The sequence below is a fragment of the Chaetodon auriga genome, chromosome 24 (assembly GCF_051107435.1).
Source record: "Chaetodon auriga isolate fChaAug3 chromosome 24, fChaAug3.hap1, whole genome shotgun sequence".
NCBI classification, from domain to species: Eukaryota; Metazoa; Chordata; class Actinopteri; order Chaetodontiformes; family Chaetodontidae; genus Chaetodon; species Chaetodon auriga.
Window position 1 is genome coordinate 13,239,437 of NC_135097.1, and position 24,553 is coordinate 13,263,989.

Below are 24,553 nucleotides of genomic sequence, written 5' to 3' on the forward strand. Positions count from 1 at the left end.
CTCAAACCAACACCACTCAATGTCCATATGGCAGAAGCGCACTTGCAAACCCCACCCGTCTTATGTGGGAGCAAAAAACAAACAAACAAACAAATTGAAACAAAAACAAAAACAAAAAAAAACTGCACCCACAGATATCAATGTGGTTTGTAAACAACCAAAGCTCCAGTATGGAATAGAAAGAGTCCTTTCTTTTAATTCTTAGTCACTATTTGTACGACCAGAATTGTAGAGGCAGTGTGTTCAACTGTATCCATCCCAAGTTTTTTTTTTTCTTCTCCACTGTGTAAAAAAAAAAAAAAAGTCCTCGCTAAACTCTTTGAAGCTTTTTTGTATTTTGTTTCCATTTTTGAAATCTTCTGAGGAAAAAAAAAAAAATAATAAGATCTGGTATCAGCACGGGTTTCTTGTCATTTTTTTGGAATACATTCAATATTTTCTTAAGAAAGAAATAATAGACACACTTCACATGGCGATAATGAAACAAAAATGAAAAACAAATTAAGGGAAAAAAAAAAAAATTAAAACACACAACAAAAATAGCAGCCCCAAGTGCTCATTATCTTAGTCCAAATACTTTTTAAACTTTGTATATAATGTATATATCCATATATATTTTTCATTAAAAAAAGAAAACTCGTCATTATCAAATTGCAACAACGAATAAGTAACACAATATGCTAACATTTCATGCACCGTTCTGTGCACTTGCACATTAAGATGCTGTATTTTTTTTTTTTCAGAGTCAGAAACTCGACACCTTTCATTCACAAGTTCGAGAGCTGACAAAAGGCAACGTGATCACACCCCAGGAAAACAGACTGGACTAACCTTCCGATGGATCACCCCTAGACTGAACTAGAAATATTTACGATATAAACTTACATACTTTACATACACTGTGCTGAGCACTGACACACATCACACTCGCTCTCAAAAAAGAGTTAATGTCTCAATGGCCACGCACCCTATCAAAGTTCTTAGGCACAAATGTGCATTCATACACATACAAAAAAGCACATGTATTCAAAATGAGTACCTGTAGTCTTAACTCATTTCTATGAACAGTAAATGAACATGTACACTGAAAACACACACACACACACGCACACACATACACACGCAGTCTCATTCTGATGCACACACAGTAATGTCCCTCATGATTTGCCCTGTCTACTAGTCCTCACAGGTCTAGAGACAGCTCCCCATGTGGAGAAGCTAAGGGAAATAAACTAGTGGTGGTCATCATGTGATGAGCGCAAAGCTAACATTTACTAATGTATGCATTTCTATTTCGTCTATCTGGGGATGAAGAGCTGGTGAGAGAAAGGATGTGTTGTGCAATTGCCCTCTCTCTCTCTCTCTCTTTCATTCATTCACTCACTCGCTCGCTCAAAACATACAGATCAAGTCCCTGTTTGGAGAAGGGAAACGCAAACACACTCTCTAAACATGAGAATACAAAATTACCATTTGAACAAAAAAGACAAAAAATGGCCTCTTATGTTTCATACGTGTTGGTAAGCAACAAAAGAAAGAAACAAAAACATTGTGCAGACTGGTATATTACTGATACAAACCAACCATCACACATCAGTCGCTCTCACGGTCATTCATACACATTCACAAAAATATTCACTTCTATAACTAACCCCATTTGTTTGATTTTTTTTTTGTGTTTTTGTTATTTCTTTTTTAGGCAAGTGCAAATCTTCAAGTTTTTTTATAATCCATTTTTCAATAGCTTTACTTTTTATATAAACGTAAAAAAATGCTAAACAAGAGAAATATCAACAGTGTTTGTCTTTTGAGAAAGGATTTGCTCTCTGATAAGGTTTCAACTAAAAGGTCCCACTGACTTTGAAAACCAAACAGCCCGACCGTTCACCCCACCGACTGTTCCATCGCCCCCTTCCAGTTCCGATGCACATGCACACAGATGTGTATGTACACATGCCGTGCATGTGCACTGATTCCCAACACACACACACACACACGCACACACTCACTCACACACACGCACACACACAAAAAGGAAAAAAAAAAAAAAAAAAAAAACCTATTCAAATCCGTCTCAATAAAGTGCATTAGTTCAGTAAGGTGCTTTATCTTTTGAGTGCCAGAGGATACCCATCTTCCTTTTAACCTCATCCCTCCTCACCCCCCTCTCCCGTGCTCAAGTGATCAACTGGTGCAGCAGGGAGCCCTTTGTTTTCTTGCCAGAGGGAAGGGAAGAGTGGAAGGCGCAGATCCAGGCGCCTCCACCCTGCACCTCCCCTCACGCTCGCTCAGTTCCTACCCCCCACCCCCCGGTTCCCCCAGCAGTGCACATTCGTCATCAGGTTTGTCTGATTAAAAGACAGAAGGCCTCAGGTAGCTATTGCTGCTGCGCTGCGTCACATCAGTAATCCTCCACCATCTCCATCTCATTCAGGCTCAGACACTCGCCCGCATTGTGGAATGAGTACCCTGCAGGGAGGAGGGGGAGGGCAGTGATAGCAGGAAGAAGACACGGAGAGAGCAAAGTAAGATCAGAGGAGGCTGGGACACGAAGTGTTACAAGAGCTGGCTTAAATGGTGTAGGCAGGGGACAAAGACACAAGGCAGAAATCATTCAGAAGATGTCCTCTGTTCTGGAGGAGGTTAAACCATATTTGTAAATATAAGAAGAAGCAAACTCATTGTAAACCAGAAATATTACATTTCCAGTTGTTTAATAATTGATGGTCACATCTACGCCCAGTGGGCAACATTCATGGGTCAAAACCAGTGTTAAACAGTTCAATATGAATGAAAATGTGCACACTGAATTTTACAATCCAGATTCCAAAAAAGCTGGGATGCTGAAAACGTAAATGAATTGTAAATCAAAAACAGAATCCCAAGGCCATGTAGTAACATCCTTTATAGAGTCATGTGTTTCACAAAGTGGTGAACCTCGGTCCATCCTTGCTTGTGAACGACTGAGCCCATGTTAAAAAGGAATAGGAAATCACACAGTTTTATTTGTTTCGCACAGCATCCCAAACTTTTTTGGAATTGAGGTTGTACATTGAATCTAATTTTCTATCGGCTGATGCTTTGTTGGGCACACACACTTGCACTTTAACCATGCCTTAGAGCTCCTTCTGTTTGGCCGCTCTGTGCTGTGATCATGTCACTGTGTGTGACTCACTGCTCTGCTGACAGAACAGTCTATTGGAAATACTGACAGGTGTTGTTGTGTTTTTGCACCGAATCGCTCATGGACACATAAATAAACTTCAGATATGAGCCCACCCTATGAGCACATCCTACTCACTACCTGGAGTGGATGGAAACAAGTCATCAAGGTGATGCAATACTTTCTGCTGCTGCTTCAGACAGCTGTACTTCTTCCTTTGCTGCCTGTACAGCTAGCTATATGTACCACTTACAGATGAATGAAGTCAAAAAGAGGAAATATTAAATAATCAGGTCACATACCTAAGATGCTGGGGTCAGAGTGCAGCATCATGGGCTGTTTCTTCTTCATCTTTCCCCCCTGGTTGTCATAGAGACCAGCCTTGCCCATGTGGTTGGCTTGAAACATGGACTGCAGGGTGCTTGGATTCATACCTCGCATTGAGTCCTGAAGAAGAAAGAAAATGGGGGAGGCGGGAGAAAAGTGAAGGCGGGTTAGTGGGGCCATTGAGAACGGTCCTGAGAAGTATCAGCCATGACACAATGAAAACAAAACAGCGTCAGCAGGAGACACAAAAAGACAATCACAATCACTGTTTGCATGTAAAGTGCAGAGGCCTGTCCGCATTTACCTGCAGAGGGAAGTTCATGTTCAATCCAGCCACGTCCTTTGATAACTGGGACACATAATGAAGAAAAGAGAGGGCATTTACAATGGCTGCAATGGAACAACACACTGCAAAGGTTTGTCTTATAGCTTACAACTTTTTTTTTTCTTTTTCCAACATGGTGTATTACAAGCCTGACTTTCACATAAAACATTCATCAGGCTCTTATCTCTTTATTAATAGGCAGTTCAATCGGACTCATTTCACAGATGTGTCACTCAAATGTCGAGGGTGTACAGCACTTCCTAATCATGGTTTGTTATGATTTCTAATGTTTTTAAGTACACATTTAAACTGCAAGTACATTGTTTCTTTTTGTGTATAGTGCAATTTAGCAATTAAGTCAATAAACCATTTACTAACATACCAAACATCAGGTAATGAATGGGAACTGTATGCCTTAATTCAATTATACGATTATGATGTTACTTAAAATATGGGTACAGGCAAGAAAGTGGACAACCACCTTCCTTGTTAAATTAATTATTGCGAAATATATGCTGTGTAAAACTTCAGAAGTCTTTTGAGCTCAGTCCAACCTGCTGCTGCTGCTGCTGTCTCTGTTGGTTGGCTTTCTGTTTGGCACGTCGCTCCAGAAACTGTTTGGCGAACTCTTTGGCTTCCACTGTGTCCCCTAGGTAGGACCGGATGAAGTCCAGCACTGCATAGGGAGACTCCACCTCCTTCAGGTACGCCACAATTGTGGCAACTTCATAAAAGACATAAAGTTTAAATGATGAGCAATGCTATGCAGAATTATGGGAAAAGATGTGAAGATAAATGTATGTTTCAGTACTTTTAAGAATGTGAATATTAAATATGTTTCATTTTAACACATAGCAATGAACTATATAAGTTGAGGGTGAATTCTCCTCAGGCTTGACACTGCTAAATACGTAAAAGCTGAGCAACCTACCATCCAGAGAGGAGGAGGAGTTGTTGGCAGAGGTGTTGAGAGCGTGCAGCATCTGTTCACACCAGGTGGTGAAGCCGTCCTGAGGCTTCATGCCCTGCAGCAGCTTCAGCAGCTTCTCCTCCTCCTCCGTCCGCTTACGACGCATCATGTACTGATCACTGCAGAGCACATAAATGGTTCAATGCACATCAAATATGTTGATCAACTTAAAGATATATGTATATAGATTCATATTGCAATGCTATTTGCCACAGTAGGGGCAAAAATGGGGTCGTGGGCAGAGGCACAGTATATTTAATAGGCTATCCAAAATTCCCTTTGAGATGCATACTGTCAGTGAGCATTTATGTTTGTTTTTTTTTTTTTAATCTGATCTCACATACCTGAGTGAAGGGCTGCTGCGGCTGTTCTTCAAACCCATGTTGTTGTTGCTGTTGCCACGGAGGCCAGATTGGTTCTTCACAGCCTCATCCCACATGCCCATACTGCTTGAAGAGCCTCCACCGCCACTCTTACCCTCCATACCTCCAGGCCCGCCCCACATGCCAACACCGTCCACCCACTGCCCTCCCATGGAGGAGCTCCCCATCGACATGCCGGAGTGCTGGAAACGGATTGAGAAACCATTATGAAAAAGGGCAGGTAATTTTCTATTTGCACTCTCCACAGTGGGCTCTATGACTGTCTGTATGAAACCTTAGAAACATGTAGTTTCAGTTGCTGAAACTCACGCGGTCTCTCTGCTGCTGGGCTCTCTGTTGCTGCTGCTGCTTCAGGAGCCTCTCTGCCTCCTGCTGCATTTCCAGCAGAGCCAGAGCCGGGGGCTTTCCTGCCTTGGCGAGCCCAGAGGAGGGAGCCCCACTCCAACCTGAACCGCCTGCCCCAGGACCTTGCTGCTGGGGGGCCTGCTGCAGTAACTTCATGATCAGTTCCTGCTGCTGACGACACTACAGGAAGATATGACAGAGTTCAGCGCTTTCCAACAGTAATGCTCAATTATTACTTGGTGAACAGCATTCAAAGCCACCGAGCAGCCATTCCTTCTACATTTATCTTCAAACTGTTATATTTAATATGATGACAACCAATTGTGATCTCGAACTTGCTGACAGAGAATATGTCAACTCAAAACTGAAACACAACTACACCTGGAAGATTTCAGTTTTAATGAGCCAAGTCTTACATGTGAAAGGCTGAAAATTCCTTGTTACAAAAAAAAGAGATCCTTGTAAAAAATATAGGGAGGAATAAAAGTCCCAATATTTGCACCCAGGGAAACAAACGAGTATCTCGTTCCGTCATCTCACCTGCTTGCGTCTGAAGAGCTCCTCCTCCTCCCTCCTCTTCTGCTCCTCCTGTTGCCTCCTCTTCTCCTCCCTCCTCTTACGCTGCTCCTCCTCCTCACGCTTCGCCCTGAGTTCAGCGTCTCGCCTCTCCTGCTGGAGCTGAAGGCAAAACATCAGATATCAAACTGAGTAAAAGGCACAAACTGAGATTAGAATAAGAAAAAAAAAAAGATCGTATAAAACATAAAATGCAGACAGTGAATTTGTGTTCCAAGGCTGAAAATCTTACAACTGAAAGCACCTTTTGAAGCTGTTCGAGAGTTGGACCCTGAGTAGAAGGATTCATTGTTATGTCCCAAAGACTGGCTTCACCGCCTACATGGAAATAAATCAGGTTATTTTAGCATTATTGGGTACAGTGTTCCTCTGCTGCCAGTGCATGCACGTGCACAGATGCAGTCCTTAACGTACCTGACGGCTGTGAAGCTGAGGTATGCATGTCCCACATGGACCCTGTATCTGGCACTGACATCGACCTGTTCATCGAAGGCATCATACTCTGCTCACTGCACCTGGAATATACAAAGCAAAGGCCAACAGAGAAATTAAAGATCAAATGAAAAATCCCCTGTGATGCAGGGACTCTCTGGGGGGTAAAATAATGACCCTGGAACTGAATTAGGACAATGGTGCTGCTGCCTTTCTCCAAAGGTTCCTCATCCCCGGTGAAAGTTCTGGCGGGGAGACGTGGCTTGGGACACGAACACAAATTAATGTTGACTAGTCCAGACATGTAATGTGAAACCTACACCCCCTCTCCCATAGGCCTACCTGTTAATGAGCTGGAATAGCTGCTGCTGTTGGAGCTGCTGATAAAGAGCTGCTGCTGCTGCCAGCTCCTGCTGCTTTTTCAGGCGCTCCTGGTCCAGGTTTCCCTGAAAAGCCGAGAGCAATCACCAGTCAACACGATGCATTTTCAGTCAGGAGTCAGGATACCAAAATGCAGCTTTTTATACATAGTGGGCAAAGTCCAAGAACTGTGGTGAGTTTTTACAAGTGTATTTTTACATGCAGCCACATGTGTTGCTCAACAAACTAGTCTGGGTGTCTTCAGCACACAGAGATATGTCATAAATTGACCATATGGGAGTTATGTGTATCTACAGTGTATATATTTATAGTGTTGCATTACATCATTAAATGCTGGTATGAAACCTGCCCTGTTCTGCTCCACTAATTTGAAGCTTACATGCATTCAGTGACTTTTACTGGAGCTGCTGCATATGGTTTTTATGACTATGGTTTGAATATGGATATCTCTTTCCCACTTCCTACAGGAGCGGACTGAGACATGGACTGTGGTGCAATTAAAATGACAACAAAAAACTTTGTCTTAAAATCAAGCAGGGGGTGATTTCAGAAACTTTCAAATGGAGCCCGTTATGTCAAACTGAATTTGAATTAATCGCTGGTCTTTTACCGTGACCTGTCTATCAATCTTCCCTCTCCTCTGCATCCTCCCTTCCCCATCCTCTACGTTGGCTGAGCTCTGACTCACAGTCCCGGCGGGCCCCCGGGTGGGCTGCGGGCGCTGCGTTGGTGGTGGCTGTCTCACCAGCAGGGGCGGCGGGGAGGGCCCTGGGGCGAAGGGCACACGGCCCCACATCTTGATGACATCCCCGAGAGGCTGGAAGCCCTCGTCGCAGCCCCGCTTCACCAGCAGGGTCATGGTGAAGTAGCCAGCTTGGAACCACTCGCACATTTCCACTGTGGTGAATGGGCCTGATCGTGGGAAGGATGAAGACAGAGGAAGACAGAGAGATGAGGTTACAATGCTAACTCTGTGATTATGGAGCTGACTTTGTGCACCACACTTAAATTATTTCGCACAAGAGCAATATTTCTGAATATATACTCTATGCTTGCATGTTTGAGTGTACAAGTGACCACAAGGCCACAGTGTGCGAGTGTACCCTGGATCTCTCCCTGTGGGTCCTTGTAGAACCACTTCATGGCGGCCTCATGTGACAGTGGCAGAGCAGCTGCTGTGTTCCTGCTCTCCTGCTGCTGCAGAGCCTGGGTGAAACACTCTTCTTCCAAAGAAGTGTCCTGCAGTGATGCCACCATCTTCTCTGCCTCCTACACACACACGCACACCCACAAAATGTGTTTCCTGTTATATTTAGAATATAATAATACTTCTGAGACAGCTGCTTGAAATGTGCCTCCTGTTGTTCCTACCTGCTGCAGGTGCTTCATGCCCTCATCGTCCTCGGTGTCTCCTCCAGATGGAGGGAGGGGAGGAGCAGCAGTGGAAGAGGGAGGGGGAGGCAGACTGGAGGAGGAGGCGGAGCTGGGGCTCAGCTGGGTCTTGGAGCCCCCTACCGGAGCCACGTCTGACACAAAAACAACATCAACAAACATTAGTAAAACAATGGGCTCTATTTTTAGTTGTCTATTTATGGGATGATGATGTTGGATGTTGGGGGGTAGAGCCATCTACTGGCTCTGTATCTGATACAGCAGGAACAGCGGGTTCAGTAAACAAGATATTAAATGACTGGGGCTAAACATATTGTATATCAAACCAAAATATCAACATGGCTGAATTTCCTCCCACACACTCACTGTCCTGAGACGAAACGTGCTTGGCTGAATGCAAGAAGCCAAAAGCTCTACAGTTACAGAGCCAGGACAAAACTCTCAACGCTTCAAATCAGAAATGTGTGATTCAAGAAAGAAGTATGACTAGCCAAATGTTTGGATAGTGATGGTTAGTTAACTCTTTATGACAATCATATATAGTTCTGGCTGCTCCAGTGCTTCCAAAAAAGGAGTTAAAGCTTAAGAATGCATTCTCAATTTGTATTTAGTCAATGTCAGTCAATGTGGCATTCATCAAGGCACCAAGGGTCTTATTACAGAAACTTACTAATTTCTACCATATCTTATCTCAGGGTCGGAATTTAGCTATTACAGAACCACCTTAAGTGAAGAATTTCCCAAGTTAGGTATCTTAAGTCAGGATGGCATGGCGTCTCAGGCAGTATCACAGAGGTCATCTGTGCTATGTACAAGTGAAGTGAGACAGCCGTTGATTTTACATTCTAATCAAGGATACAGGCAGTCTTGTGAACATTCCAAACACAGATACAGGCATGACAGGGCAAGTGCTGACTGAAGAACTGAGTTTACTGTTGTAGTTTGGAGTTAAGACACAAGATGTTACAGCTACAGGTTTAAGAACTGGCTCCATTGCAGAAGATAGGACTTCTCCTATGGTCGTTTGGAAATTTAAATGTAATGAGGCACCAGCTCCTGCACATGTTTTTCTGGAATCTATTTCTCCCTTTCAATTCCTCAAACTGATCCACTTACAGAAAGTGTACTGCTATGGATTTTGACAACTTTTCAGTAGTTCATTCGACATATTGCATTTGGCAACGCAGCTTTTTGCAATTGAAACCTCAACATTGCAGAGGCTATTGAGACGCTGTGTAAAACCTACATAAAACAGGATGTAATAACTTGCTAACCCTTTTTGACATATGCTCAATAGAATATAGTACAAAGACAATATATTTAACGTTTGACTTCATCAACTTCATTGATTTTTGCAAATATATAATTATTCTGAATTTGATAGCAGCAACATGTTTCAAGCAAGTTGGGACAGGGGTAACAAAAAACTGGGAAAATTGTGGAATGCTCCAGAATCACCTGTTTGGAACATTCCACAGGTAAACAGGTTCATGGGCAACAGGTCTATCGTGAACACAAAGAGACACAGAATAAGGTGTACCTTCACTGGATGTGCTGCTGGCCTTGACAGGGTGGCTGTTGTTCAGCTGAGGGATGTCCGCCACTGGGCCAGAGTTGCTGGGCCGAGGCTCCAGGAACGGAGGGGTGCAGTGGACTGGAGGAGAGGAGGAGGGTGATGCTGGCTTTGTCTCACCATCCCCTACAGCAGAGACACTTTCTTTACTCTCTGTGAGACAAGAGTGGAGGAAAGGATGGAAATAGTCAATTAGTAGCAGGCACTGAGAAAAGTCACTATAGTCTGACAAACAGCACACTAAAATAATCAAATAAAGAAAAGACGAAGTCTTTCTTTACCCTTGTCTTTGTCTCCTTCAGCACTGTTCCTCTCAGTGTCAGCGAGGCTCTCCTCTTCTTCCTCCTCTTCTATCCCCTTAAACTCCAACTCCTCCTCCAGGATTGTCTCCTTGCCACCCTTCTGATAGAGGATGACCAGGAGAAACAGAGGAAATAGAACAATGTAACAAATGCTAATGAACAGTCATGAGAACCGACAATAAAAGAAACATTATACAGTTGAAATACAACATGACCCAGTCTTGAACACCATTTCCATGTAAAGACTTTAATAAGAACAGAGTCACACACACCTTAATAGGCATGAAAGCTCCAGAGGAGTCAAAAGTGCCCATCTCCCCGTCCTCCTCGTCCGTACACCACTCGGGCAGGCCGTCCCTGTCATCCTCTAGTCCGTCACTGCCTGCGCGCCGGCGGCCACCACTGTGACCGTCAGAGTCCCGGAAGTCGAAATCAAACTTTCTCCGACGACTCTCGCCTGGACCGGCATGGTCTCGCCAGCCCGCTGAGCGAGGACCACCATCTGAAAAAGAAATGGATCGGCATCAGTGAGGATACTGTCACAAGTAATGATCAGAGGAGTCAGGGAAATATCAAACTTAGTAAGTTCCTACCACAAAACGGTACAGAAACAAAGTTTCGTAGGAGAAACACATTGCCAAGTCACAGCAGTTGCACTGACAATGATGTGGGTCTGTCTTGGGATGTGTTATATCTCACCTCCTGTCATTAACCAGCCTCAGTTTAGAATTTAAGATGAGTTTAAACATGCTGTTAGGAAAAAGTCATGTGGTGTCTTATTTTGACTTATTTCTACAGAAACTGTGGAGGCTTTAAAATGCAGCTTTTTTCATCCAAAACCCAAACTACTGCTTTGACTGCTACAGCTATTTCTTGTAGAAATCGCTCCAATGCCACTAGATGTCACTATATCTACTGTGAAAGGTAGACCTGCTTCATGCATTGCCGCTGCTCAGGTTTAATGGCAAGAAGTAAGGAGTAGTATAAATCTGTCTTCAACTCAGGCCATTTTGATATCTAAAATATAATCTGCTTTCACCATGTACTGTGTTACATGGCCTTACTCTCACTTAAGTGTGAACCACAGATAGTGGTGGGGGGTATATCGGTTTCATCACCGTCCCTGGTGTCACATTCTGCAATGACATGGATTTTGCAATGCCATCATTACTGTGATTTTTTAGCATATTAAAAATAATGTGTTTTACTGTGGCTGTGATAGGTGAGGGCTACGCACATACCCACAGAACAGGAGTTATATCCAATAACTATGATTTTCATTGCTATATACCCTGACTCCAGCAACATCAAGACATAAAGGGCAACATTACAAGCAAAGCGTGCCAGTTTCTCTGTTGTTGGCTGCAAGAACCAACACAAAAGTCTTCTTCTACTCCCACCATCTGAGGAAGTGAAGACCCAGTGGATGAAGTTGATGGAAATGTCTCAACAAAAACAACAACAACACAACTCTTAGGCTATATGCGTGAGCTAATATTTTACTTCGGACTGCTTTGAGGGCCAACACAAAGCAGGATTCACTTAAAAACTGAAGCTCAGGGATGCTTTTTCACTTTGCTTTTTGTGTTGTTTCACCTCGACAGACCCAACTTTACCTTTCATGCTGCAACACCACAAGCTTAGCTGGTTTTGTTGCTACATGAAAGCTCCCTCTGCTGTGTGTTGCGTCAGTATATGTGTCTGTTGCCGCCGTATGTGATACGCATGCCCCTAACACGCTAACTATTGCCAAAGTATATTATGTTGGAATGTGTGTCTGTCAGTGTCGGGCAGTAGCAGCGCTGAAACCAGCAGAGTTACCACATTAAGTACATTTCTCAGTAACATGGTGGTGCATTTGCAGTTTTCTATCAAATAGCCTTTCGGTTCAGCTCTTTCACTGGTCAAGTGGTGCGGTAGCGTCCACACAAGCTACATTTTCCCAAGCATTTCTGAAGCTGAAATGCAACGGAGCTTTCTGCTGCAGTCTGAAATAAAGCTCCTAAAGATCAGTTAAGTGACGCCACCGCTATATGCGGCCATTAATGTGTAGCTGAGAGAAGCACTTCCATATGACAGTGACATCATGTACCAACCCTGGGGCTGATGCCAACAACGTCTCTGCTGTAGGGGAAAAGAGACACATGAGCTTAAGTTTACTTGATGGAAACACAGCAGAGGATAAGGGTGGAGCGGAACTGATCCCGAGGGAGTGGGGATTTTTTATACTTTTTCTGTAGTGGTTTGAGTTATTCAATTTTAAGTTAACAGTTTGTCCTGCAAATGTGCCCAAGTCTAAACTGAGTGTGCTCGACACCTGCTTTTTGTTATTATGTGGAGCTCATGTTTTTTTTTGTTTGTTTGTGTTTCTGTTGCCAGTTTTGAAGCAGTGAGATTTTTTCTTTCCTAAAATGTGTTACCTCGTATTATTATTCGAGTGGAAAGAGGTAGAATTGTGTTTTGAGTTGAGCATTACTTTTATTCCTGTAATACTTCGATATAATAACATCACTGTAAAACACAAAACAATACATTGCATAATTACATGAATTTGAATTAATAGAGTATTACATTTACTAGAATCATGCATTAGTGGATGTGCTCCAGGTCATGATTTAAGCTTCAAAATGGTCTTACATGATTTGAAGTTGAAGTACATTATAGTCAGAGCAAACTTTATGGGAATAAGATGTAACTCTATGCAATAAACAAATGAGGTACTTAAGTCAGTAAGTGAAAAGCAGGTAAAGGCTGAAATGAGTCCAGTTTAGCTACATTTCAGGAGAAACCACGCTTGTTTTGACAGAACAAGTGCACTGTATTAACAGAGAACTAGGTGTTAAAAGCCTGAGACCACCAGTTCATAAATCCACTCTAAATTGCAGCTAAACTAAGCTAATAGCAACAGTCCCTCCATACTGGTGAATAAAATCATATCAAGGGTGTGTGAACTGTCCATCACGCATTTAAAAAAATAAAATAAAATAAAAATGATGAGGCCTTTGCCTTTTCTCATGTATAGCTTTCATTTTCAACACAAACATGAGTTTGAGGCAGCACTACAGTAAATACATAAATGTTTGTATTTAACATACCATCCCTGCGGGGTCCAGTGAGTCTCCAGTTGCTGCCCGGCTCCCCCTCGTCCTCGTCTTGTTCCTCCCGGAGGGTGCGCCAGTTATCGCTGTCAGCCCTTGTGTACTCTTTCCTCCCAGGACCCCCGGGACCTGCAGACTCTTCAAAGCCAGGACGCCCCACCTCCCGCCGCAGCGGCTTCTCAAAACGACGCTCGCCCCTGAGGAAAGGAGGGAAATTGAGACAAATTCATATCAGTTAAGTGATAAACAGAGGAAAAGAAGCCCAAAACATTAACTAGTTTTTATCCTCGAGAAATACGTCCAGCCAAAACTTGCATCTCATCACACAGACACAGATTCACACGTTTTAACCAAGTCCATGACGAAAAACTACTGAAGTAGCATGACAAAATGATACATAAATTCAGTCTGGGCGGATAAGAAAAGTTGCCTGCAAAAGTGAGATAAACCTTCCAATGAGAGCAAAAATCTACAGAAATACCTGAGAGGATTATTGAGTTTGTTACACCAGATGACAGTTTGTCTCAACAGCGAGGATAAACACCTATACTACTTTACTACTACTACTTTCAGCACTCCTGTGCTTGACCGACCCGTGATTTATTTGACCTTCAAGTAGCAAGTGGGTTTTTCTTACCGGTCGTCCCAGCTCTGGCTGCGGTGTATCTCTCGGACACTGCGGCCAAAACCCACCTCCGCATCTTCAATACTTCTTTGGTAGAATCCACCTTCACCACGACCTCGTCCTAATTTCAAACACACACACACAGATGTGTTTGTATTTAATATAATTATCATCTGATTGAGAGAACTTGTGATGAACCATTTGGGGTTGTTTCACTCTCTGCAGTGAAGTGTGCTCATAAGTCTTTTCTGTTGAATCTGCCCAATAATTTTTCGTTTTTCTAACGCTTTTATAACTTAAAATTTCTTGTAGCGCTGTTTAATTAGCTTCTATCCCCTTCAAGCTGCAATAAGCCACATGCACTATGATGAAAGCCACACAGCATCATTCATCCAAGTTGTTTCCTCGGCTGTCCCGAACCGGACAGCTAGTGTTTACTTTGGCCATTCATATGCACAGAGTGCGGTGTGTGTGCACAAGGTGAGTTCATAAGCCCCAGCGGTTTTAGGCAGGTGTGGCTGGACAAAAGAAGGGCTATGTAGACAGGTCAAGAGGAAGCGTGCTTCATCAAGATGGTGGAAGAAAAAGGGGAAATAAACACTTCAGTGGCTAGCTTGAATAAACTGCCTTACTTTCGCTGGATAACAGCCATTGTAGTTTCAGCCAAGGCTTTTGGGCAGCATTTCTGTTGCTGTTGGACTCATGTTAGCTTTAGCACAAGTGGCTGTGGATTTATCATGAGTGCACTTAGGCTGAATCAATGCCGTAATTTATTTTTTATTTCATTTTATTTATTTTTTCTGGCATCTTCTTTTACCTCGACCGCCTCGTGTGGCCCCACGTCCTCGGACCACTCCAGCTGGGGCGGCCCCACCCACCCCTTTTCCCATGAGCCTCAGCACTGCCACACTGTTCACAGACATGGAGAAGTTCCTCTGTGGAGAGAGAGAATGGAAAGAGCAAAAGGGAGGAATGTGAGGAATGCGAGCTCACATCCACATTTGTCAACCAACAGAACAGCTCGCTTTGGAACTGAGGTCGTATCACGTTGAGATATCACATGATGAGTTGAAACAGTTCTACAGTTGCAGGTATCAGTGCATTTGTGAGTGGTGTGTTGGTGGCACACCTGCTCCTCCTCGGTGAGAGGCACCAGTGCCAGTGGCTGCATGGGCTCATCTTGCAGAATAGCAGCAAACTCCTTATCCTGCATGTCCTCTGGGACCTAAAACAAGAACAATGGGCACTTAGAGGACAAAACTACAGTATCGTTTACCGTTACTTCAGAAACACCTGACCAACAAACAGATGTTCTTTTTTAAGGATGGGGAAGTAAACAGAAGTTCAAAAGCAATATACATACAGTCCTGAGAGAGACTTTGTGGAGTTTTGCCACCAACCTTGTTGTCTTTGATATAAAGTGCTAACATCTCCTCTCGGCCGTAGCGGTACTCGGCCAGCTTGTACTTTGGCATGGCGGGGGAAGGAGGGGGGGATGTCACACTCCCCCCACTGGACAGTGCACGGAGCCTGCAGAAGGAAGAGCACAGGAGTCGTTAAGAATTACCTTAATCTATTGTGCAACATCACTTATTTCTTGTATGAATTTCAAACACACACCTTGATTTGAAAGGAAGGACTTTGGACTTTTTGCGACTTTCAATATTTAACAATATCAAATACATAAGGAATCACTAATAAATAGCTTGATATTAATTCCCCTGTTGGCGCAGACTAAAAAAGAGAACTATTGTGCCATTGCAATATAATTCCTTTTAATTTGAATTGGGAGAAAAATGTCTAATAGCATCCATCTTGCAGCAGGGAAAAAGGAATTTACTAAATGTTCTGTAACAAATCAACCATCCTCCTACGCAGGTCTCCCTGAATACACTTGGCTCAACACACATGATATATTAGCTTTCCAATCTCAAGATTTCATTTTAAAAAGCTATTACTAGCAGGCCAGATTCCAAGGCCTGCTGTTTAACAATGGCTCCATTCACATGCCTCTACAAAGTGTGTCATTGACTCACAGCCTCACATCAAAACCATATGCAACTCCGAGAGGTGTAGAGGCGGTGTGGGGTGCAAGAGGTAAAGAAAAGCACCATGAAAGGCCAGTCGGTAGTATGTGGCATATCAAAGAGGGTAATAAATAAATAAATAAATAAATAAATGGAGCAGCGACTAATATGCATAACAAGAGGAGAGCTGAGGAAACGGGTGGGTGGGTGGGGTGCTGAGAAATATTTTTGCATATTTGTACCCACTTCACTTGAATTTACCTTAGAAAAATGTCGCTTCCCACCCTCAGAGGACAGAGCATGAAATCTAAAATATCTTCCACATACATAAATCTATACAATCATAATCTAACAGAGCAAAGGATGGCCTAATATTTGTTACATAAAAACAAATGCATGGCAGAAGGTTTTCATTTTGAATTCTACCACTATGACGAACAGCATACATGCCAACTCTACTGCCAACAAAACCTCAAATGGTCTAAATAATTTTGTGAGGCTAACAGGCATTAAAAGACTTGTAAACATGCTGACCAGACAGCTGTATGTGGTGAGCACATGAATGGGCTGCTGCATAGCTTTATTAAAAAAGGGTACAAGGATAAAAGTGGGCTAAAAGGGCCACTGAGAGGAAAGCAGCTGCAGATGTGTAAAGAGAGAAATATTCTGCGAGGCTGGCCAAGAATGCACACAGCAGTCACAGCAGTCCCCCTCTCCATTAATCGTTACACAAACATACACTGTAGAGGAGGCAGACAGACAGAGATGGACAGGACTCCGCTGTGACAATACCTCCAGTTTGACTTCAGTTAAACTTACAGTTTTGCCACAGTTAGTGGTTACAAGAGAAAGCATTCTTTGCAAGCCCCAACTAAAAATATTAAATTGCATATACAAAGCCACTGAACCCATGTGGACAGTTATAGTGATGTGCTGCTACACATTTCTTCCCCTTTGATGCCAAGACATATAGACAGTGACGTTGGTTGGTCCCTTATGGCACAGACACACTGGATATGTTGACAGACCCTATTCATTTTCTAGAGAGCAGGAGATACTCGACCTCTGCTTTATGCAAAAGAGTCTGTCGAGCGCTCACAAAAAAATCAAATTACACTGTCAAATTAGGCAGTGCTGAGAAAATATGCATCAAGATTCTGAGCAATGTCTATTTCTCGCCTGAAATGGCTACTTTCAAACTTTAGTTCACCATTTAGCTGTGACATGAAAGAGTTTGTGACCCGGCCACCATATTGAAAAAGGACGAGCCAAAACCAAGCACTGCCCAAGTTGCAGTCCATCACCCACCAGCTGGAGCTTGCAGAGGTTTGAGACCATCCATCATCAAGTTGGTGTGCCGAATGATTGAGTCTGATGTGCTGCCAATCAGTGTGGTAGAAGGCAAGGGATTCAGAAAGCTAGTTCTGCAGCTCGAGCCCAGGTATGTTATACCATTGAGAGCCACTGTGACTAAACACAATGAAATACTGAGAAGAAGGATGAGCTAAAAGTCCATCATGTTTGGTAAAAATAGTTAGATGTGAAAATTCAGGCTCTACACACTATTTCCAATTATTAAACAGAAACCCTGACTGGGAGATGCAATCCAATGTTGGGCAATGGGAAGCAAAACTAACTGAAACTGACCCTAGTTCAAATGCGTCCTTGCCGATTTCTGTGTCTGTACCATTAGGCTACATTGACTAATACAGTTTCATTATAAAATGCAAACAATCTCCATTGAGATGAGTGTTTTACCACTGTATCAGAAATAACCTCCGTCTAGACTGAAAACACATATCACATGATGATTCACATACACTGGGCATGCATGTGCCTCAGGTGCATGTAAGGCAGTAGTAGAATGATAAGATGCAGACTTTAACTGCAGAAAAGCTGCTAGCATAAACAGCAAGGTCAGCAACAGCTGTAATTCATTATCCATGTTGAATTAAGGGCTGGCAGCCAAGGATCATAGATATATATAAAAAGCCTACAATTTAGGTGTACGAGAACACTGAAGTAGTGTGGATACAGGGTGTAAACGTACCAAAAGTTATGTGTAAAACAACAACAACAAATGCAAATTATGTTTGGACGTAACCTCAGTCCACAGCAAAATGTACAGGTAACAACTCGAAAAGTGGGAAAAATAAAATAAAAAAACCCCACAATTTTGAAGAGCCCAAAGCAACGACTCTAAAACGCTTGTTTTGTCCAAACAGTCCAAAACCAAACAATGTTTCATTGACTGCAAGGTAAAGAAAAGCAAGCAAATCCTCACAAAGCCAAAATGCAAAAAGCTGGACCCAGCAAACATTTGGCAGTTTTGTTTGGACAATTACTCAAAGCAATTAACTGGTCATCAAAAAAGTTGCCAATTAATCCTTTGTCAAACAACTAATTGATTAATCAACTAAATGTTTCAGATCTTCACAAGTCGGAGCAATTTTCTCTACAAATAAAAGTCGAATTTCCATGACATACATAGCGCATATTGCAGTTTCCAGGGGATGAATCCCAGTTTTTGCTTCTTCTTTTTTTAAACCAACCCCCTGACCTTTCCTTTTGTGCCACCATTGGGCCAAAATGTCCATTTTGACACAAAATAATCTCACAACACAAATTACCATAAAATCTAATGCCCACGTTTACCATCTAGACATAATAATGGACTGTGTGGACCAGGCGATAGGGTCAAAGCTCTACAACAAGCAAGTAAAGTAGACCTTGAGTGAAGTCATATCAAAAAACACATCTCAGCTCTACATCTCTATGTATTCAGTACTACTTCAAAAACTTGCTCAATACTGTAAAGAAATCAGAGCAGTTACCATTCTGGGCCGAAGTTAAGAGTCTCAGCAGTCATATTCCTCACGTCCACACAGAACTGAGTATCTGGGAGGAAAAAGAAAAAAAAATCTAGTTTTATTGTTTTTTCAGAAAAAAATGACACTTTAAGAAAATGCACAAGCAAAGGCATAAATGTGCCTTACCCTGTCCAGATGATCGGAGCAGGCTGGACTGGGCTGGACCAGGCTAGAGCTGGCTTGCTTTAGTTAGGCTTGGGTGACTAGAAGGCTGAGTGGTGCTTAAGCTGTGGTCACAGAGCTCCCCAAACACACAGACACAAAGAGAATAGCTGCCAGTTTCAGGTGCTTGAGGAATACCAGGTTATCAGGTCCTAACTAGGTAAGGAAGGGGGTTCGACAACAGTTTGGAGAATGGAAGCTCCTGCTACTCACAGCCGAATAAGGTTGTTAAACATAAAAAAAGAAACAAAAAGAACCTTGGAAATTAACAATGGAACAAAATAAAACACTCTTGCTAGTAATAATGTTTTCTTTTTTTGTTTTTACAGCAGTTATATCTCACATTAAAGTTAAAAATATGAACTGATTCATCAAAAAAAGGTAACGCAGGAACGAAAAAACAGCCAAAAGAATGAAACAGGCTGCTGGAACAGCTGCCAAGAGCAGACGCGACTCGCACTCCTCTTCCCCTTTCTCTCTCTCCCCCTCTGTGCCTTTTTCTCTCGCTCCAACTGAAATGTGGATTGACGGAGACCCTCCAGGTAACTCCTTTATTTCCTGTCCTCCTCCCTTTGCACCACTGAAAATAAAGCAGAGTTGGAGAGAGGGGATCAGAGAAATCGAACGACTAAGAGAGAGATGGAAAAATAATGTTAGAAGTGTACACTTAATAAATTAGCTGCCGGTGACTTATTTTCACAGCTTGGCAATCGGCCTATTCTGTGATAGGAAAGGAAGTGTAATTTGATTTTCCGTTGTGTAGCCATGACACACTATTTTTGCAGCGTGCCTTGGACTCACTGAAAGGTACCAGCCCCATTTGATCGATCCGTTACAGCGCACTGAGCTGAGAGAAAACCACTGTGGTATTCCTACACGAATAAATGAAACAACAAACTATTTGTAGTCCAGTGCTCAATCATGGCCCAGTGTTGCTGTTGCTCACAGGAATCTAGGAGTCTATTTCAGTGATTTTGTGAACCAGCTGTCTCTAAAAGCAGGCAGCTGGTTTGGGGTAGTTCCTGAAAATGTCATGGCAACCAAACCAATATCCAGGCAGTTAGTTTCAACAGTTAATGCTCACACGTAGTTAGTGTGTCTATGATGTGAAAGACCTGGCACCCTTACATTAAAACATTTTGGACAACCTTACAAAGTGGGGATGACTGGCCCACTACCACAGCAGCAACAACCCAAACAATCTGTGGTGTGGTGGAATCTCTATTCACTTTAAGGGTACTGGTATCATCATTTCTGAAATTACACCAAGCCCTAATTCAACTATCTTAATTTCTGATTTAACACATATCCTTCAAACACTGTATGAATGGGCGTTATACCATCATATGCAATGACAGCAATCCATCTAGCATTAGTGTGTGCTGTTATTCAGACTTCTGGTGTGTTTCAGTTTATAACGTATTTTTACAATCTGCTCTTGGTTCCTGAGCTTTGGAGGCTAATTTAAAGGAAAAGGAAAAAGCCTAAAGAACGTATCAAATGTAAATTAATACAACCTTCTCTCAAGCAAGACGTGAGCAGGGCTATTTCTTTTACGCATGAAATAACATACAACAATCTGACAATATAAACTCAAAATAAGATCATAATTGAACCATAAAACTAGGGAACTAAGCGTATGTTCACATGAATTTGAACTTAAGCGTTCTTATCCTTTGGATCAACGCTGATATCAGGGGACCATCAACTCCAGTGACTTAAATAAAACATCTCCAGAAGACGTTATCAGTGGAACCCATTTACAGTCACCCTTTAAGTGATAAAATAATTGATTGCTTAGAGTTGGGTGATATGGTGATATACAATGTTAGACAACAGAAAATTGTTTTCAGCTGGTGATTTTGTCCACTGTTCACACGGAGGCATTGATCTATTTAATAACTCTGGCTGAATGAACCCACTGTGAGCAGTGTTGCAAAATAGCAGTACTCCTGATTGCTACCTTGGACTTGCATAATTTTTTTGTGACATACATTACATTTCAGGTATTGATAGAAGATTTGATCTATATTGCCAATCTCTACCAAAACCATCAGTGCTGAGTCAAAGCCTCTTTGGAGCGAATAATTGTTGTCACTACTGTCAAAACGACAGAAAATATTGAGACACTATATCAAAGGGCTCTGATCTCAACAGTAACTGTGACAGAATCACTGTAATACATGGTTTTATACTTTTGTTAGCATTGCCAACATAGCCCTTTATTTAATCTTAAGGTCCTTTGATATGTTGTAAGAAGTGGAAAACAAGCTTTAGTAGTGATTTTGTAGGTTCACCACTTCCATTGAATATTTGAAAAAGGCAACATGAAGAACAAGAGATGTTTTTGAACATTGTTGTAAATAGTGGCAATCTTTTGTTCCGTTCACTGCTAGTGTTGGAATTCAGCGAAGTATTATGCCTCATTGATATTGGTCAACAGTATGTAATTACAGGAAATTCAGTACAGGACTGAAGTACAGTCCTTTAGCAGTCTACCTTTCAAGTAGCTCAAAGGACATTAAATAACACAACTATTAATACAGTAATATACATGTTTAGACAACAGACAAACAGAAAATTAAATGCTGACAGAATTTACATCTGACTACACTTTGGTTATAAATCATTTTCATTCTGGGTTCATCTGCTGGAGATGCAGTTGGTCCTGTGTGTGTATGTGTGTGAACTGAAGGCATGTCAACCCTATAATAACCTTAGTGATAAATACAGTTGTACTGTATTGTAGACTTTTTAACTTTTTTAGGCTACTGACTAGAATGTTTCCTAATAATCTGGGTATTATTTGATATTACTATTATTCATACACATCATACTCAAAGTAATGTTCTGTAATCTAGTCAGCACTGTGGGGTTAAACACAGGAAATTTGCAGGTATATACAAGTTTAAAAGGCAGCAAAATAAGACAATAAGACGTTAATAACATTTAACGTTAGGATGCGTTTATGGCACCCATGAGTGAGAATCTGAGAGATCAATCAACACATAACGCTTGCAGAATCTCAATAACGGAAGAACACAATTTGACAGGGAACTACAAGCTAAACATCTGCAGCTACTTTAGTTTCAAAATACTAACATCTTTAGTCTGTCGGACCAACTTTACACTGAGAAAACTGATGCAAGGTCACGGAGGAATAACGTTGCTTGCAGAATATTAAATCTCTTAGGCGTTTGAACATTTGCAAGCATTGTGCGCCTCCAAACGTGGCGGGATAACGATTTCTAGTTGCGGCGATTCAGACTGCAAAGCTATGGCAAAGCTGGCAATGTAGAGCAATTTTTAAGTTTGCCAAGCTGAAATTGTTTGGTCGTAAAGATGGCTAACGTATAGGCAAAATAGCTAGGGTTGACATTAGCTACCGTTAATGGTTGCGAGCTACATTAGCACATACTTTGTTCGTCTTTTAAGCTAACTGGCGTTACAGCAGTTCGATTAGTGGGGAAATCGAGATAAATGAATCCTTACAACATTATTTTCTCCACATTCTCATATTTCTGTTGCATAACACAGAATGGTTTACTAGCTTGCTACCTAACCTAGCACAAGGTATGCGTTGATCGTAAAGGCCTTGGCTCGTAGGTTCAAATGACACCAGATATGATGGCGGAGGGGGGCGGAGTGTCGAGATCAGACTCCCCGGCCTGCTCCGCCAATGTGCGGACGACCACCTCCACTCCGCTGTCCGTGTTAAGATAACGTTAGCGCTAACGCGATATAAATAAAACAAACACAATGACAAAAACAACACAGTTTTAGCCGCAAAATAACTTCGTACAAGTGCCCTGCTCATGACGGATAAATCCCAAACGTTGGAGCTGCAAGAGCTGAGGTTAGCTTGTTAGCTCCCGTTAGCCAGCTAGCTAAAAGACAAGCTGCAAAGAGGAACCATGGCTTACCTTCACTGTTTATAGCTACCAGACTGGTTGTCTGCACGGCGTGTCTACAGCCAATATATCGTATGCATTGGTCTCTTTAAACACTGTAAACGTATTCATTCGACAGAATCGTACTTTCAGAAAGTCGCGCTCTGTATTTTATTTATTATTTTTCTCTCTCCTCCAACGGTCGCAGCTGCGTATCAGTATGTGTCTGCTGGCTCCCAGTCGCTGCTCTTCTTGTTGTTTGTGTTTCGGAAACATGGCCGTCCGTGTGATACCACGTGACTGGACATTGACAAGCGACGAACCAATGTTGTAGCAGGGCAAACACACCCCTGTTTGCTAACCTGGACACTGATGTGTGCCGCACTTTGCAATGGCGTGTTCAAATGCGGAGCATCTGAGCTGGATGGATTTAATTAGCCAGTAAGATGAGGCGCGAGGCCAACTTCACTGCATTGAAAACAAGCGTCCACAGCAGTCAGCTCGTTACATATCGGCGAGGTAGCAACGTGTAGTCACAGCGTGACGAAATTAAGTTCTCATAAAGTTGTTTCGCAGACTTTGCACTCAATAGGATCGCGCTTGAAATGCATAATGAGATATTTTTAGTTATTAATTATCAATACCCTTGAAAGCGGACTGAATGACTAGTAGGGCATGTTGAGCAGCAATGTCGAACTGAGCATGTGCTATGGGTTTGTGGTTGGCAGTATAGAGTTTATCCAGCAGAGGGCGACGTTGAGTTACAGTGTACTGCATAAATACACAGTAGTAAATGTACACGTAGCCTGCCAGTATGAAATGGGGCCTTTTTACACATATTAGATATGTGACTAAATTAACACTGAGGCCGTATTTATTGGGTTCTAAAAAAAGGAGGATTAGGTTGGATGGATAATTAATAAAAATCATCAAAAACCGGGTGATGTCATCAGTTTAAAGTCACCTCATATTGTTTATGTGTGTAATGTTAGTTACAATAAAGTGTAAATGAGAACTCACTTCAAACCAGTCAGAACAGCACAGAGGAAAAATAGAAATATAGAAATCTCTAATGTAAGATAACCAAAACAGTTCAATCATTGTCATGTAGTAAGAAGGTGATTGACAAAATACATTGTCACAGCCTTTAATGTCATTTATTTCACCTGAAATTACTGTATTGTCTCCTAATTTGTTTTACTTACAAATCATCACCATCTCACAATTAACTGTTAACACCTTTTTTTTTTTTTTTTGCCATGATTCCACAGGTGTTGTACAGACAAATAAATGACAAACTACCTAAATTAAAACAGCCTGACAGAAGCCGGTGCAGAGATGCAGGACTGTGCAGACACTGTAGAAGAAGATAAGTCGACGATCCAGCCAATAGACCCACTGCGATCTGCTGCTGCTTTGCATGCTGAGTCTCTGTCCAACATTATACATCATTATACTTTACTAGGTTATGACAGCACAGGACGAAATAAAATATCTCATCACCACATGGATTTTATTTTCATTCCAAGTGGTGTGCGACAGGACATGTAAATCCCCAGATGATGAGGAAATTAACTGCTTTCATATCATTTTCATCTGGTCCAGTTATGTGATGTTGCATTTGTTTGGCACCCACATCTTATCCTTCTCCCTTCTGATGGCGTCCACCCTGGTGAGTGCCAGTGTGTCAAACAGCTTCAGAGCCTGCCGCC

General features: G+C 42.2%; 1 protein-coding gene across 4 annotated transcripts; it reads right to left on the reverse strand.

Moving 5' to 3' along the window:
- Positions 1–740: 740 nt before the first annotated feature.
- On the reverse strand, positions 741–23,125 carry gigyf1a (GRB10 interacting GYF protein 1a). Of its 4 annotated transcripts, none has more exons than XM_076724394.1 (25): positions 22,875–23,125; positions 18,916–19,531; positions 18,754–18,817; positions 15,293–15,422; positions 15,022–15,117; positions 14,710–14,827; positions 13,905–14,013; positions 13,265–13,464; positions 10,442–10,671; positions 10,149–10,269; positions 9,835–10,020; positions 8,274–8,428; positions 8,006–8,171; positions 7,648–7,814; positions 6,864–6,967; positions 6,504–6,604; positions 6,334–6,407; positions 6,054–6,191; positions 5,478–5,693; positions 5,130–5,350; positions 4,747–4,904; positions 4,370–4,539; positions 3,795–3,839; positions 3,466–3,610; positions 741–2,469 (listed from the first exon to the last, which is right to left on the reverse strand). In XM_076724394.1, exons 3-25 carry the CDS (start codon positions 18,786–18,788, stop codon positions 2,402–2,404), a joined length of 3,153 nt encoding a protein of 1,050 aa, XP_076580509.1. In that variant the 5' UTR covers positions 18,789–18,817; positions 18,916–19,531; positions 22,875–23,125; the 3' UTR covers positions 741–2,401. The 4 variants fall into 4 exon arrangements, with proteins under 4 accessions (XP_076580509.1, XP_076580508.1, XP_076580507.1 ...); XM_076724393.1 differs by having other exon boundaries at positions 7,591–7,814; XM_076724392.1 differs by having other exon boundaries at positions 4,373–4,539; positions 7,513–7,814.
- Positions 23,126–24,553: the final 1,428 nt, after the last annotated feature.